A 16,260-nucleotide genomic window follows, 5' to 3' on the forward strand; every position below is an offset into this window, starting at 1 on the left:
GTATGTTTGCTTTTGTGTATGACCTCTTTTATGGTAAAATTTACACTTTAGGTGTGCAGTTATGCAAGTTTTAAGAAACTCATACAGCTGTGTAACTGTCACCAAATTAAAGATATAAAACTGTTCAATTATCTGAAAATGCTTTTCTTTGGCCTTTTGTAGTAAACCACTTACCACACTCCATTCCCCTGATAACTCTGGTCTAGCTTCTGCCTCTATAGGTTTTGCTATTATATAAAGTTTTCAAAAAGGAAATCATAAAGTTTTTGGCGTTTGAATTTGGCTTCCTACACTTAGTGCAAGCCATTTGAATTTCATCCAGGATTTTACAGGTATCAGTAGTTCATTTCATTTATGGGTGTATAATTGTTTATTTTTAAAATTTTAAATAGTTGCTTCATTAGAGCATCTTTTATTATTATTATTATTATACTTTAAGTTCTGGGATACATGTGCAGAAAGTGCAGGTTTGTTACATAGGTATAAATGTGCCATGGTGGTTTGCTGCACCCATCAACTCATCATCTACATTAGGTATTTCTCCTAATGCTATTGCTCCCCTTCCCCCCAACATCCCTCCAGGCCCCGGTATGTGACGTTCCCCTCCCTGTGCCCATGTGTTCTCATTGTTCAACTCCCACTTATGAGTGAGAACATATGGTGTTTGGTTTTCTGTTCCTGTGTTAGCTTGCTGAGAATGATGGTTTCCAGCTTCATCCATGTCCCTGAAAAGGACATGAGCTCATTCTTTTTTATTGACAAATGAGATTTAATTAAACTAAAGAGCTTCTGCACAGCAAAAGAAACTATCATCAGAGTGAACAGGCAACCTACAGAATGGGAGAAAAATTTTGCAATCTATCCATCTGACAAAGGGCTAATATCCAGAATCTACAAGGAGCTTAAACAAATTTATAAGAAAAAAAAATCAAAAACTGGGCAAATGATATGAACAGTCACTTTTCAAAAGAAGACATTTATGGAGCCAGCAAAAGTACGAAAAAAAGCTCATCATCACTGATAATTAGAGAAATACAAATCGAAACCGCAATGAGATACCATCTCACACCAGTTAGAATGACAATCATTATAACGTCAGGAAACAACAGATGCTGGAGAGGATGCGAAGAAATAGGAACGCTTGTACACTGTTGGTGGGAGTGTAAATTAGTTCAACCATTGTGGAAGACAGTGTGGCGATTCCTCAAGGATCTAGAACCAGAAATACCATTTGACCCACCAATCCCACTACTGAGTATATACCCAAAGATTATAAATCATTCTACTATAAAGACACATGCACACATATGTTTATTGCGGCAGTATTCACAATAGCAAAGACTTGGAACCAACCCAAATGTCCATCAATGATAGACTGGATAAAGAAAATATGGCACATAATGGCTTATTTATGGATCACCTAGTTGAGAGATATTTGGGTGGTTTTTAAGTTTTGGCAATTAGGAATAAAGCCACTATAAGATTTTACACATAAATTTTTTCCTGTGAACACATGCTTTTGTTTAAGTTGGATAAATATATGGAAGTGAGATAGCTAGGTCAGATAGCAAGTGAACACTTAATTTTTAAGACTTGCAAACTCGTATCCAAAGTGGCTGTACTATTATTTCTTTCCCCTAAACACATCCTTTTTTTTTTTTTTTTTTTTTTTTTTTTGAGATGGAGTTTTGCTATTGTCCACCAGGCTGGAGTGCAATGGCACGATCTCAGATCACTGCAATCTCCACCTCCTGGGTTCAAGCGATTCTCCAGCCTCAGCCTCCTGGGTAGCTGGAATTACAGGCACCTGACACCATGCCTGGCTAATTTTTGTATTTTTAGTAGAGACTGGGTTCTAAACACATTTTTAAAAATTATTTACTTTGTAATTTTAATGGGTATGTAATATATGGATATGTTTATGGGGTTCTTGAGATATTTTGATACAGGTATGCAATGTGAAATAACCACATCCAGGATAAATGGTGTATTCATCACCTGAAGCATTTATTATTTGTGTTATAAACAATCAAATTGTACTCTATTATTTTCAAATATATAATAAATTATTATTGACAGTCATTCTGTTGTGCTATCAAATAGTAGATATTATCTATTTTTTCTAACTATTTATTTTTACTCGTTAACTATCCCCACTTCCCCTCGACCACCCGCCTACCACCCTTCCCAGTCTTGGTAACCATGGTTTCTCTCTAGACTTCCAGAAGTTCAATCATTTTAATTTTCAGCTCCCCAAATAAGTGAAAATATGTGAAGTTTGTCCTTCTGTGCCTGGTGTATTTCACTTAATATAATGTTATTCAATTCCATCCGTGTTGTTTCAAATGGTACGATCTCATTCTTTTTTATGGCTAAGTAATACTCCATTATGTATATGTACCACGTGTTCTGTATTTATTCATCTGCTGAGGGACATATGGCTTGCTTCCAAATCTTGGCTACTGTGAATAGTGCTGCAATAAACATGGGAATGCAGATATGTCTTTGATTTGTTTTCTTTTGGGTATATACCTAGCAGTAGGATTGTTGAATTATATGCGAGTTCTATTTTTAGTTTTTTGAAGAAACTTTATATTGTTCTCCATACTGGCTGTACTAATTTACATTTACATGAGTAGTGTAAGAAGGTTTCCCTTTTTTCACAACTTCACCAACATTTGTTATTGTCTGTCTTACTGGGATGAGATGATATCTCATTGTAGTTTGGATTTGCATTGCTTTGATGATCAGTGATGTTGAATACACTTTCATATGCCTGTTTGCCATTTGTACGCCTTCTGAGAAATGTCTATTCAGATCTTTTGCTCATTTTCATCAGATTATTAGATTTTTTCCTATTGTTTGAGATTCTTATACAACCTTGTTATTAATCCCTTGTCAAATGGATAGTTTGCAAATATTTTGTCCCATTCTATGAATTATCTCTTTGTTGATTGTTTGCTGTGCAGAATCTTTCTAACTTGACGTGGTCCCATTTGTCTATTTTTTACTTTGATTGCCTGTGATTGTGGGATATTGCTCAAGAAATCTATGCCCAAAGTCCTAGGGAATTTCCCCAATTTTTTCTTTTAGTAGTTTTATTATTTCAGGTATTAGATTTATGTCTGTAATTCAGTTTGATTCAATTTTTTATGAATGAGATTATGTCTTTTGCAGGAACATGGATGGAGCTAGAGGCTATTATACTTAGCAAACTAATGCAGGAACAGAAAATCTAGCACCACGTGTTCTCACTTATAAGTGGGAGCTAAATGATGAGAACTCATGAATATAAATAAGGGAATGACAGACACTGAGGCCATCTTGAGGATGGAGGGTGGAAGGAGGGAGGAGATGAGAGAATGATAAAAAATAACTATTGGGTACTAAGCTTAATATCTGGATGATGAAATAATCTATTCAACAAACCCCCATGACATGAGGTTACCTCTATAACAAACCTGCACATGTACCACTGAACCTAAACTAAAAGTTAAAAAAAGAAAATACGTTGAATGAGAATAAAGGCAAAATATAAAATTATGCTTATGGGAGTCTATTACAACTATAATTAGAAGGAAATTGATACCTGTAAATATCTATATTATTTTTAAGAAAAGAAGAAATACTTTAAATAAATTATCTAACATTCCATCTTATTATGTTAAAAAAGGAGACAAAAACTAACCTCAAAGCATACTAAAATAAAGAGATAATAAAGAGTGGAATGTAAGTGGAATAAAGAGTAAAAATGGAGAAAAATGTTTTGAAAAATTAAAAAGCTGCTTCTTTGAAATTTCAAAAAGTTAACGAATCTATAGCTAGATTGACCAAGAAAGAAACAGAGAAGACTCAAATTGGTACCAGTGGAAGATATATGAGTTACTTCAAGTTATTGGCGGCCTATCCTTTCAAATCCGTAACTTCAGTCTTGCCTCCGCAGAAGAAATAATTCAAGTGAGGGGCATAAAGCAGAAAAAGAGACTGAGGAAAGTTTCAGAGCAGAAATAGAAGTTTATTTTAAAAGGCCTTAGAACAGAAAAGAAAGAAAGGTGTGCTTGGAAGAGACCCAAGTTGGCACGTGAATGTTAAAGAGAGAAGGTCAAGTGCCCTGTTTAACTGTGATCCTAGGACTTTTATGAGCTTGCCTCTTTCCCATGATTCTTTCCTCAGGATGGGCTTTCCGCATGCTTTGGAATTGAGCAAAGCCTTCCTTACCCTTTGGAACTGAGCATGTGCATCATGTTTAGGGAGTTATATAAATCCCCATCTGAGGCTTTCTTCCCTTTTCTGGTGAAGTGTGCCACCAGAAGATCATACTTTACTATTCTTGTCTCTTAACATGCTTGCCCAGGAAATTGCTTCTTCCTGAGATCTGCATTCAATTAACATTTTGATGTTGACAGGTGTGGACCATCAGGAAACTGCCTCTCCCTGGCACTGCCAAATTATTTTCAGAGAGGTAATTTGATAATTGCCAAACCATCACCTGACATTCTAGTGGGTTGGGAGGGAGCTCTTTCCTGCCCTGCTCATGCCTAACTACCTGTAACAAAATTACTAAACTCAAGAAGGAAAAAGGGGGCATAACTACTGACATTATAGCAAGAAAATAATTAAAAGGAAATACTAAGAACAACTATTTCTCCACTATTTGCCAACCTCTCGATAACCTAGATGAAACGGATAATTTTCTAGAAAGACAAAAGTGACAAAAGCTGACACAAAAAGAAAAAGAAAATCGGAGTAGACCTCGTATTAGTACATTCTCATGCTGCTATTACAGACATAACTGAGATTGGGTAATTTACAAAGGAAAGAAATTTAATTGAGTCGCAGTTCAGCATGGCTGGGGAGGCCTCAGGAAACTTACAGTCATGGTGAAAGGGGATGCAAACACATCCTTCTTCACATGGTGGCAGAAAGAAGTGCCAAGAAAAAGGGGGACAAGCCCCTTATAAAACCATCAAATCTCATGAGAACTCACTCACTATCATGTAGCAGCAGCATGGAAGTAACTGCTCCCATGATTCAATTACCTCTCACTGGGTCCATCCCATGACACATCAGGATTGTGGGAACTGCAAGTCAAGATGAGATTTGGGTGGGTACAGAGCCAAGCCACAACAGACCTATAAGCTGTAACAAGTAAGAAGTAAGATAGTAATAAAAATGTTACCCTCAAAAAAAGCTCAGGCCTAGATGGTTTCATTGGTGAGTTCTACCAAACATTTGAACAAATAATACCAAATCTGCTATAATTTGTGTATTTTTCCATTGCAAACTCACGTTGCAATTTAATTCCCGATATAGCAGTATTGAAGTAGGATCTTTAAGAGGTGATTTGATCATGAAGGCAGAGCTCTCAGAATAGATTAATCTATTTATCAAGTAATGGATTAATGGGTTATCATGGGTGTGAGACTTGTGACTTGATAAGCAGAAGAGAGACAGGAGCTAGCATGCTCAGTCCTCTTCCCACGTGATGCTCTGTGCTACCTCAAAACTTCAGAGTCCCCACCAGAAAGAAGACCCTTAACAATATGCCGCTCATTGATCTTGGAGTTGTCTGCCTCCACAAATGAAAGAAGTAAATTTATTTTCTTTATAAATTACATAGTTTTAGATATTCTGTTATAAACCATGACTAATTTGGGTTTCTCCCAGGAATACGATTGTTTAGCCTCCAATAAACAACCAATGTAGTACACCATATTAATAGAATAAAGAACAGAAACCATATGATAATCTGAGCAGATACAGAAAATGCACTTGAGAAAAATCTCTTAAACTTTTATGGAAAAATACTCAATAAATTAGGAAAAGAAGGGAAATTTGTCAACCTGATAACGGGCATCTACAAAACAAAACAAATGCTAATAATTATCCTACTTAATAATGAAAGTCTGAATATTTTTCCCTTCACAGGAGGAATAAGGCAATGATATACGTTCTTAACCACTTCTATCAATATTGAAATGAAGTAAAATTATCTCTATTTGCCGATGTCATAATCTTTTTTGTAGAAAACGCTATTACTTCCAAGAAAACTGTTGTAACTAATAATATACAAAAATCAATTGTATTCATATACAGTAGCAGTACATAATCTGAAAATGAAATTAAAAGACAACTTATTTTACAGCAGAATTAAAGTGAATAAAATATCTTAGACTAAAATTAACAAAAATAAATTGAAGATTTATATACTGAAAACTACAAAACATTGTTGAAAGAAGTTTAACACTTTTAAATAAGTTGAAATCCATCTTACGTTTATGGACGGGAATGCCTAATATTGTTAAGATGGCAGTACTCCCGCTACTGAGCTAAAGATCAACACATATTCTATCAAATCCCACCTACTATTTTTATAGAATTTTACAAGTTGATTCTCAAATTCATAAAAAAATCAAGAGACACAGAATAGGCAAAACTGTTTTGAAAAAGACCAGAATTGGAGGACTTGTACTTGCTGATTTCAAAACTTAACCACAATGCCAGAGTAATCAAAATAATGTGGTACTATCATAAAGGTGGACATACTGTTCCATTGAATAGAATTGAGAGTTATTAAATAGACCCATTAATTTATGGTCAATTGATATTTAAAATTGTGTTTATAATTCACACATAATAATTGTACATGTTTATGGAGTACAGAGAGATATTTCAATACATATATACATTGTATAGTGATCCAATCAGGATAGTTAGCATGTTCATCACCTCAAACTTTTATTTCTTTGTGGTGGTAACTTTCAAGATCTTCTTTTCTAGCAACCCTGAAACATGCAGTTGATTATTATTGGCTATATTCACTCTACTACCTGATAGTACACTAGAACTTATTCTTCTTATCTAACTGTAAGTTTGTACCTGTTGACCTATCTCCCTTCATACCCCCTTCATTTCTCTCATTCCTAGCCTCTGATACCCACTATGGTACTCTTCATTTTTATGAGATAAGCTTTTTTTTTTGTATTCTCTTAATAAGTGAGATTATCGAGTATTTGTCTTTCTCTGCCTGGTTTATTTTACTTAACATTATGTCCTCCAGGTTCATTCATGTTTTCACAAATGACAGGATTTCATTCTTTTTCATAGCTGAATCATATTCAGTTGCATATATATACCATCTTTTCTTATCCATTCATCCATTATGGCCATATAGGTTGATTCATTCTCTTGGCTATTTTGAATAGTGATGCCATAAACAAAGGGGTATAGATATCTGTTTGACACATTGATTTCAATTTTTTTGGACAACCAGTAGTGAAATTGCCAAATCATTTTGTAGTTCTACTTTTAGTTTTTTAAGGACCTTCCATATTGTTTTCCATAACTGCTATACCAATTTATATTCCCACCAACAATGTAAAACGTCCCTTTATTCTGTATCCTTGCCAGGATTAGTTATTTTTTGTCTTTTTTATAACAGGCATTCTAACTCAGGTGAGATGATATCTCCTTGTGGTTTTCATTTGCATTTTCCTGATGATTAGTAATGTTGGACATTTTGTGATATATCTGCTGGCCATTTGTATGTATTCTTTTAAGAAATGTGTATTCAGGCCTTTTGCTCATTTGTAAATTGGATTATTTGTTGTTTTGGTATTGAATTGTTGGAATTCCTTGTATATTTTGGATGTGGACCTATTGTCAGATGCATAGTTTGCAAATATTTTCCCTCATTTTGGGGAATATCTTTTCAGTTTACTGATTGCTTTCTCTGCTATAGAGATAATTTTTAGTTTGATATAATTATATTTGTCTCTTTTTGCTCCTGTTGGCTGTGCTTTGAAGGTTCTATCCAAAATGTCTCACTCAGACCAATGTCATAAAGTGTTTTTCCTATGTTTCCTTCAAGTAGTTTCATAGTTTAACTCTTTAAGTGTTTAATTATTTTGAGTTCATTTTTATGTATGCAGAGAGATATGAATCTGGTTTTATTCTTCTGCCTGTGGATAGCCAGTGTTCCCACCATTTACTGAAGAGACTGTCTTTTCCTCTGTGTGTGTTCTTGGCACCTTTGCCAAAAATCAGTCGGCTCTAAATGCACAAATTTATTTCCAGACTCTATTCTGGTCCATTGGTCTGTGTGTATTTTTTTTAATGTCAGTACCATGCTATTTTGGTTACTACAGCATTGTAGTATATTTTGAAGTCAGGTTGTGTAATGCCTCTAGCTTTATACTTTTTGCACAAGATTGCTTTGGTTATTGGGGGTCAATTGTGGTTCAATACAAATTTTAGGAATGCTTTATCTATTTCTGTGAAGAAAGTTACTGGTATTTTGATAGAGATTGCATCAAATCTGTAGATCACTTTGGGTAGTATGAATATTTTAACTTATTTTTGTATTCAATTTATAAGCATGGGATATCTTTCCACTTATTTGTGCTTCCTCAATTTTTTTCATCAATGTTTTCTAGTGTTTCTTATACATATTTTCCCCTGCTTGAGTAAACTTATTCCCAGAGGTTTTTTGTTGGTGGTGGTGGTGTGATTTTTATGTGTGTGTGTGTGTGACTATTGTAAATGGGCTTGTTTTCTTTTTTCAGATAGTTCACTATTGGCATATAGATATTCTACTAAATTTTGCATGTTGATTTTGTATCCTGAACCTTAGTGCTCTTATAAAAAGAGACATGAGAGAGTTTGCTTCCTCTCTCTCTGCCATATGAGGATACACAAAGATAATTGTCTGTAAGCCATAAAGACTGCCACCATCAGCACTGGATCTGCTAATGCCTTGATATCAGGCATCCCAGCTTTCAGAACTGTAATAAATAAATGTTTGTTGTTTAAGCCACCCAGTCTATGATAAATTGTTATAGCAGTGCAAGCTAAGACAATTTCCATTAGGAAAATAAAGACAAAATGCACATTTTATACACTTACATTTTTTATTCTCTTTTTCTAATTAAATGTACATACTAAGAAATAATTAAATCTTGAGATAATTGTTGTTACATATGTTAAATCTGCTAAACATTGAGAAAAATATAGTATATAATTTATAATTACATAAAAATTTTATTTAATTTAAAAATCACATATTTAAATTATATCTTAGCTATTTACATACATGTTTAGTAACTAGTTTACAATTGTAGCTGAAACTTAACGAGGTTAAATAAGGCTATTCAAATTTTGTTAAATATGCCTTAAAATTGAATCCAAGTCACATTACTATAATAAAATTAGCATTATCATTGATGTACGCCATGAAATAGCTTTTCAATGTTATGAAAGCTATACTTTGTAGAGTACAAGAACCAAGTGAAGAGGGAAAGTTCTAAGTGCTGTGAAACTTAAATCCTAGTGTTTTTTCCCATTGACAACTAAAATTGATGGTGATCTTCATGACCAGTTGATTTCTATTGGTTCTTCTAGAGTAACATTGTGCGTGGTCAGATCAATATCTAATATCTAAAAAAGTAAAATGATAATTAGTTGTTTAATCGGAACATTTTTCTTAGTTTAATGAATGCTATTTCAAAAAAGTTTTCTAATAAATAGTATATACCTTTATTTTCTTTTATATCTTGAGAAATTTTTACTCTCAGAAAGTTTGCAACCATTTCAGCAACAATTTCACCCAACCTATCCATTTTACCTAAGGTTAAAATAAATCTCAGAAAGGTGAAGTTGCTGTCAAAAGATACTGAAAAACCCAAAACTCTCAGCCAATTTTATTGATTTCTATGACTTTACTCTTTTCACATAATGTCGAAATATGGAGTTATTTATAACTGCACTGCATGAATCTCAATGCGTCCCTTTGTCAAGTATTATCCAGTCATTTTCAGCCAAAGTTTAGTTTAAAAGTGTTATTTTACCTCAATCAAAAAAGATTTTATGATGCTTCATTTATTGCCAATGATTCAATTTTGCATGTGTTACTGTATTTCACTGGAGATAATCTGAAGTAGACTCTAGAGAGATTATTATCTCTGTCATGGAGATTATTAAGTTGCTGTAGTCAAATGATCTTCTGTCGTAGTTTCACGATACGAGGATTTCAGGAGATTTTACCATTGCTGCTTTTTGTCCAATGAACTGACAAGATTTTCTGTGCTTTAGCTCAGAAAGTTTGGATTCAGTCATCAAATACGCAAGAGAAGGGGAGGTGAATCCTTTACTGCCTACCACATACCAGGCCCTTTCATAAGGGCTTTATAAAATTTAATCTTCCTTAAAGCACAGCACATTTGGATTGATTTACCACATTTGATAAATTAATTTTAAAAGTAATAGTTAAATAATTGAGTATTCGTTAGACAGGTTCAAAACAGATCCATCTTATAACAAAACCTAAACTATTTTTTTAACTTAAATGTAGAAAGCAAAAATACACCACATAGATTTTAATACTTTTTACAAAAGTTAGCTGGACATAATTGTTACTAGAAAAATATTTTTACAATTATATTGCTAGAGCAATTAAATAATCTCTTGCATATATTAAAGGACAAGGAGGGTGGAGAAAGAAATTGACCATCTTCTCTTCCTTTTCTATGTGTCTATGAAGGCTTGGAAAACTAATTGCTCATAAATATTGATTTTACTTAAATGCACTTAGAAGGAACTGCCCAGAGTTGTTAGTTAAAGTAAATATATATTTCTTCATCACTGAGGTAATGAAACACTGTCAAATATTTGTTCTCAACACTTAAAATTCTTTGTGAATGTTTTTAAAGAGAATAGAAAAAAATGATTTTTAATGGTTTGTTTTTATGCCACATATTTGATAAAAACGACCTTGAAATAACACACCCAAATATTAAAATATCTTATTTGGCATTGTTTATTTACTTTATTTTTACCATAAAAGTTGTGAGCTTAATTTTCACCATTGTAATAGCAAATAAAAGACAAGATATTATTTAAGCCAAACCATCTTTTCTTTATCTGATTGAACATTGAACTGTGCAAAAAAAATGATTTCTAATTGTGATTGATAACTATTGAGTAGTTATTCTGGGGAATTAATTTCCTTCTTTGGGGACCTAATTTCTTTGTCAGCTACATAAGACTACTGGACTAAATCAGGTATTCTGGAATTTTATAAACCAGTCAAATTTAAAAATAAAAATAAGAGTGTAAGGCACTAAGATATTAACTTTTATTTTAGCGAGGAAGGACATTAAATATGTCAAAGTTGGGAAATTATATTTTATATTTCCCATCCTTGATATAGTTTTAAGAAAAATAGCAAGTTGTAGTGCAAAAGGAGTAGGGAAAACATACATATACATATATATATATATATATATATATATATATATATATATATATATTTTAGGTTCAAGTTAGTCGAACAACTGACAATTTTAGAATTTAAGTTCATCTAAAGTGACTGATTAAAGGCTCTTTGTTTTTATCCAAGTTTAAACAATTAAGGGTGGGTGCACACAAATTTACACAGTTTTAGTAGTGCATAAGTAGGCTTAAACTTAAAATGATCACCTAAAACAGTTAGCTGTTTTCTAGAACATGTGTTTGAAATTCACCTTTGCAAGCCATAAATTCACAGAATTTAGAACTGGAAGGAACTTAAGGGATTGATCATTTACTTGCATTTTTTTATTCAATTGGATAGAATAATAGGCCTAAAATTTTTTGTTCAAAGTAAAGAGCTAAATACTGGCAGCAATGATGCTTTAACACAAGAGTCCTGACTCCTTGTGTAGTATCTGTATCATATGTATCACACTCCTGTATTAATGGTTGCTGACAGTTTTATTAAGTTTGCAAGAATTTTCAAATACATTTTCAAGACATAGTCAATGTGTAAATGCAGATATCTTATTTTTAAAAAGTATTTTCTGAGGCACTTTATCATATAGGGATAACAGTTATTTAAAGTTTTACTTTAATTTTGCTTTGATTGTATCATAATAAGAATAAAATAGATGTCATTAGATTGATTCGTATGACAGTTTACTAAGGATAATAATAAGGAAATAAATATGGAGGCCTAATGAAAAGGAATATATGAAGAATGTCATAATTGACTCATAATTATGTTTCTTACAGATAAGGGATATAAGAAGTCCATGTAGATGTTTTAAATACGTACGCTTTTGAAAAATGTTTTCTTACATTACTTACCGTCTTGGTAGCGTCTTCACTAAAAGGAAGCGAATTTTTATTTCCGTTATACGTTAGAGTAACTGCGTTGACAGTAGTAGTTCCTTTCCCCCATACATGAACGTACCCAAGCCTCGTTTCACTTTTATTTATGTAACCTCTTTTCAATATAGTGCTTGTTATGGTGGTCTATAAATAAAGAAAAAGGAATAACATAAACACTTTATTTGCAAAAGCAATTAAGTCTTTAAAAATATGTCTGTTAACCAAAAATGTATTTCATAGTATAATAAATTGTTTATTTGTGTATTTGATATAAGGTATTTTATATAATAAACATGAATAAAACTTCAAATATTCTTCCTTTTTTCCTATGTATCTATTTATTGAGACAGGGTCTCCTTCTGCCACCCAGGCTCACAAAGTTTGGCTTCAGTCATCAAATATGCAAGAGAAGGGGAGGCGAATCCGTTACTGCCAGGCTGGAGTGCAATGGTGCAGTCATGGCTCACTGCCATCTCGAACTCCTAGATTCCAGCAACCCTCTAGCCTCAGCCTCCTATGTAGCTGGGACTACAGTTGCATGCCACCATACCTGGCTAATGTTTTTATAGAGATGGGGTCCCATTATGTTGTCCAGACAGGTCTTGAACCCCTGGCCTCAAGCAATCCTCCCATGTCAGCCTCCCAATGAACTAGGATTATAGGCATGAGCCACCCCACCCAGCTGTGAACTTCAAATATTCCTTAACAGAATTGCATATAAATAATCTTACATACCTGGTTTAAATTAAATTGTACAGATAAATATAGGTCTCTTTCATAGGTGTCTGTAGACAAAGAAAAAAATGTGATATATTTTTATTTCCAAAGAAGAACCATAGTAAATACCTGTATACTTTGCTTTTCTTTCCCAGTATAAAAAGTAGCAAATAGTATCAAGATGTACCTATTTTTTCTCTAAGCCTATTTAACTAATTCAGATACAATCCAAGGAGCCTTGGAAATGAAGGATGAGTCACCAGGTAAGGTCCTAAGAGGACAAGCTAGGTGGTGTATGTGTGTGTAGGGGTAATGATAAAGCAGTAACAGGTTGAAAATCATTTTCACACACAACACTGGGAAGGTGGCAAGAAGTGCACAAGTAGTGCAAGAATAAACAGAATTCAGTGATGATAGCAACCGACACTTACTTGCCACCTTAGTGACTGACAAAATAATATAAAGGAAAAAAGAACATGGTAGCAACACATTCTAGTGTCATTTGAAAAAACAAATTCAATAGTTGGAGATTGTTACAGGTCAACTAAAATTAAACTGGCAAAATATAGGTTTATAGCCACCTCTTTAAGGTATAATCATTATTTTTTAGTTTTTATTTTTTTGAGACAAAGTCTGGCTCTATTGTCCTGGCTGAAGTGCAGTGACACAATCATGGTTCACTACAGCCTGGACCTCCTGGGCTCAAGCAATCCTCCCACCTCAGCCTCCTGAGTGGCTGGGACTGAGGTCATGTGCTACCATGCCTGGCTTTTTAATTTTTTTTATTTTTGTAGAGGCAGGTTCTCCCTGTTTCCCAGGTTTGTCTTGAACTCCTAGACTCAAGTGATCCTTCTGCCTTAGCCTTCCAAAGAACTGAGATTACAGTCATGAGCCACCATCACCAGTTTAAAGTATAATCTTGCCATATTTAAAACCCATTTTAATGATCATCCTAGAGGTAAAACTCGTTAAGTGCTTACTATTTGCCAAATTCTAAATACTTTATCACTTTACTCTAAAAGATATTTTATTATTATTCCCACTGTATAGAAGAGTAAAGTGACTTTTAAAGCAGTTAAACAAATTGCCAAAAGTAAAAAAACAAAAAAGCTAATTACTGTCAAGGTCTAGAATCAAGCCCAGTTTTCCTTGACTTCTAACATTGTGTTTTTACATAAAAAAACAAATAAGCATACATAAGATAGAAAGAGCAAAGTAGAGACAAATAAAAGAAGTATTGGGATAACATTGAAAAAGCAATATATTTTTATTCCCTTCTCTACTTATACATATCAGGGCTGTATTCATTAACCCACTAAAATTAATTTGCTATTGATTTTACCTATACTAAAATGGATATTCTGCTTAAGAATTTTTTGTGTATACTAATATATGTATGGCTAATTTAATATGTATTACAAGACATATTAATGTCAGTATTCCTTAACCATTTTAGTTCTTATTTTCAAATATACAATTACAACTTAAGTTTTCATGAACAATCTTTTAAGTATAGAATTCTGAGTTAAAAAAGCAAAAGTGACAGCTATTACGAAGATATGGGTAGCTTTGTTGTTTTTAATAAGAGGAAGAAAGATCTCACATACGATCTTGGTCAAGGACACATATATAACTATTTCATTAAGATAAGTAGAAAAATTAACATTTTACTAAGCTATAACTTTATTAATCAAGAATGGTTAAAATTTACTTAATGTTAACAAGTTTTAGGAGAAGTTCATTTTGATTTACCTTTAATTATTTCAAGATAATTTGTTACCACATTATAATATATCACAAAATTTGAACATATTTGTTTAAAAGAAAGACATCATTTCAGATTGGATGTCCATCAACTAGATTGTTGTGTTTGCTGTGAGAGAAAACCTCTTCGGAGATTCTGATCTAACAAATCCAGAGAATAAGTTTTTGCTATATATGGTTTTTGCTGTTAACTCAGGAAATTTCAAGGGACTATTTAAAAATATCTATACTAAATTATACCAAATATACTGATATTGTGAAACATAACAAAATAAGTAGATCCAATTGGCAAAAAACAATTTTTTATACTTGCATGAGGAGATCATAGAGAAATATTTGGATTACGCTCAGGCACTTTCCAGTGATTACAAAAAGTCTGCCATGAAACTTGCATAGGGTAAAGTCCACACCAAATGTTTTCATCGATGCTGCAGTTGGATAGGAGGAGCTGGAGAAAATTCTAAGAGAAGCTTTGTCTACCTAACTGATGAAATGAATTAACTTAATTTGTTAATTATGAGATTCAAAGATCCCAAGTTGCATACTTAAACTCTACACCCCTGGGAAATTGTAGGTAAATTTCCTGCTGGACACAAAGGGAAAGGCTGAAAACTTCATAGACCCTCAGTCATTGCGGTAATGAAGGTCAGAGCTCTAAAAGCAAAGGACTAACTTGTGTTGATATCTTCATTTTCTAAGTCACAAAATGTTAAAAAGAGGGATTTATTTTTCCCAAGAGTCTTGCTCTCTAGCATATAATTCTTATGTCAACTTTATTACACTTATTTACTAATGGATTATCTCTTATGGTTGCAGAATATTAACTATGATTTACCTTAAAGATAAAAGATGCATGTCTTTGCTATTAATGAAAAAACTATTATCTTCGGATAAGTTATTTAAATTGCGGAGAACTGTCAACTTCACACAGATGTCAGTTTTTATGATTAAAGTTTGTGTCAAGAAAACGTTCAGAACGCTCATCTAGTAGTACTGACACTATTAAATGGCAGTCAGTAAACCTATCCTCTATCAGTGTTTACATACAGTATAAAAATATCCTATGGGAGATTTCTGAGTTTCTCCTAAAATTAATGAAACTTGAATGAGTCCTATAATCTGCATTCTTAGCAAGCTGTCCCAGGGGTTTCTGATAACAATTGTTAATGGACTTCACATGGCTAGTTTAGAAGTTTAGTATGGTCTTGAGGAACAGTTGTGAATGGAATAAGCCTAGATCTAAATTAAAATATATCTCCTCATGTAAAAAAAAAATGCTAAAAACTAATAACAAAAACAAGCAAAAAAGCAAAAAGGGTAGATATAAAAACACAGAAACCAAATTTACTTGAGATTGGTTTCTGGACTACCTCCTTGTTGTAGAGGCACCACTTGTACATTTTGGGGGCTCAAAAAGTGATTTCTCAAAATAAAGGTCCCAGAAGCAACACTGGAAGCAAAGTTTCTCTCTGACCTCCTGCCCTGCCCTCCTGTCTCTTCCTCCTTATTCTCTAGTTATAGAAACTAGAATTCCTTTTCCCAAAGGCGAGTCACAGAAACTAGAACCCTTTTCCCCAAAAGCTAGCTATAAAGCCTAGAAATGTTACTCTCTTTTCCTGCTTTTCTGTGTAACAG

The 16,260-nt window shown here is 33.3% G+C and overlaps 1 protein-coding gene across 1 annotated transcript in view; it reads right to left on the minus strand.

The window, feature by feature from the left end:
* Nucleotides 1-8,895: 8,895 nt before the first annotated feature.
* Nucleotides 8,896-16,260, minus strand: part of SI (sucrase-isomaltase) — a 94,649-nt gene continuing 87,284 nt past the window's right edge. The window contains exons 45-47 of the mRNA XM_063620425.1: nt 12,880-12,929; nt 12,121-12,288; nt 8,896-9,435 (exon numbers count right to left, since the gene is read on the minus strand). Coding sequence (XP_063476495.1) covers nt 9,367-9,435; nt 12,121-12,288; nt 12,880-12,929 — 287 coding nt within the window. The 3' untranslated portion in view covers nt 8,896-9,366. The remainder of the gene's footprint in view (nt 9,436-12,120; nt 12,289-12,879; nt 12,930-16,260) is intronic.

Source organism: Symphalangus syndactylus, chromosome 17 (genome assembly GCF_028878055.3).
Source record: "Symphalangus syndactylus isolate Jambi chromosome 17, NHGRI_mSymSyn1-v2.1_pri, whole genome shotgun sequence".
Taxonomy (NCBI): Eukaryota; Metazoa; Chordata; class Mammalia; order Primates; family Hylobatidae; genus Symphalangus; species Symphalangus syndactylus.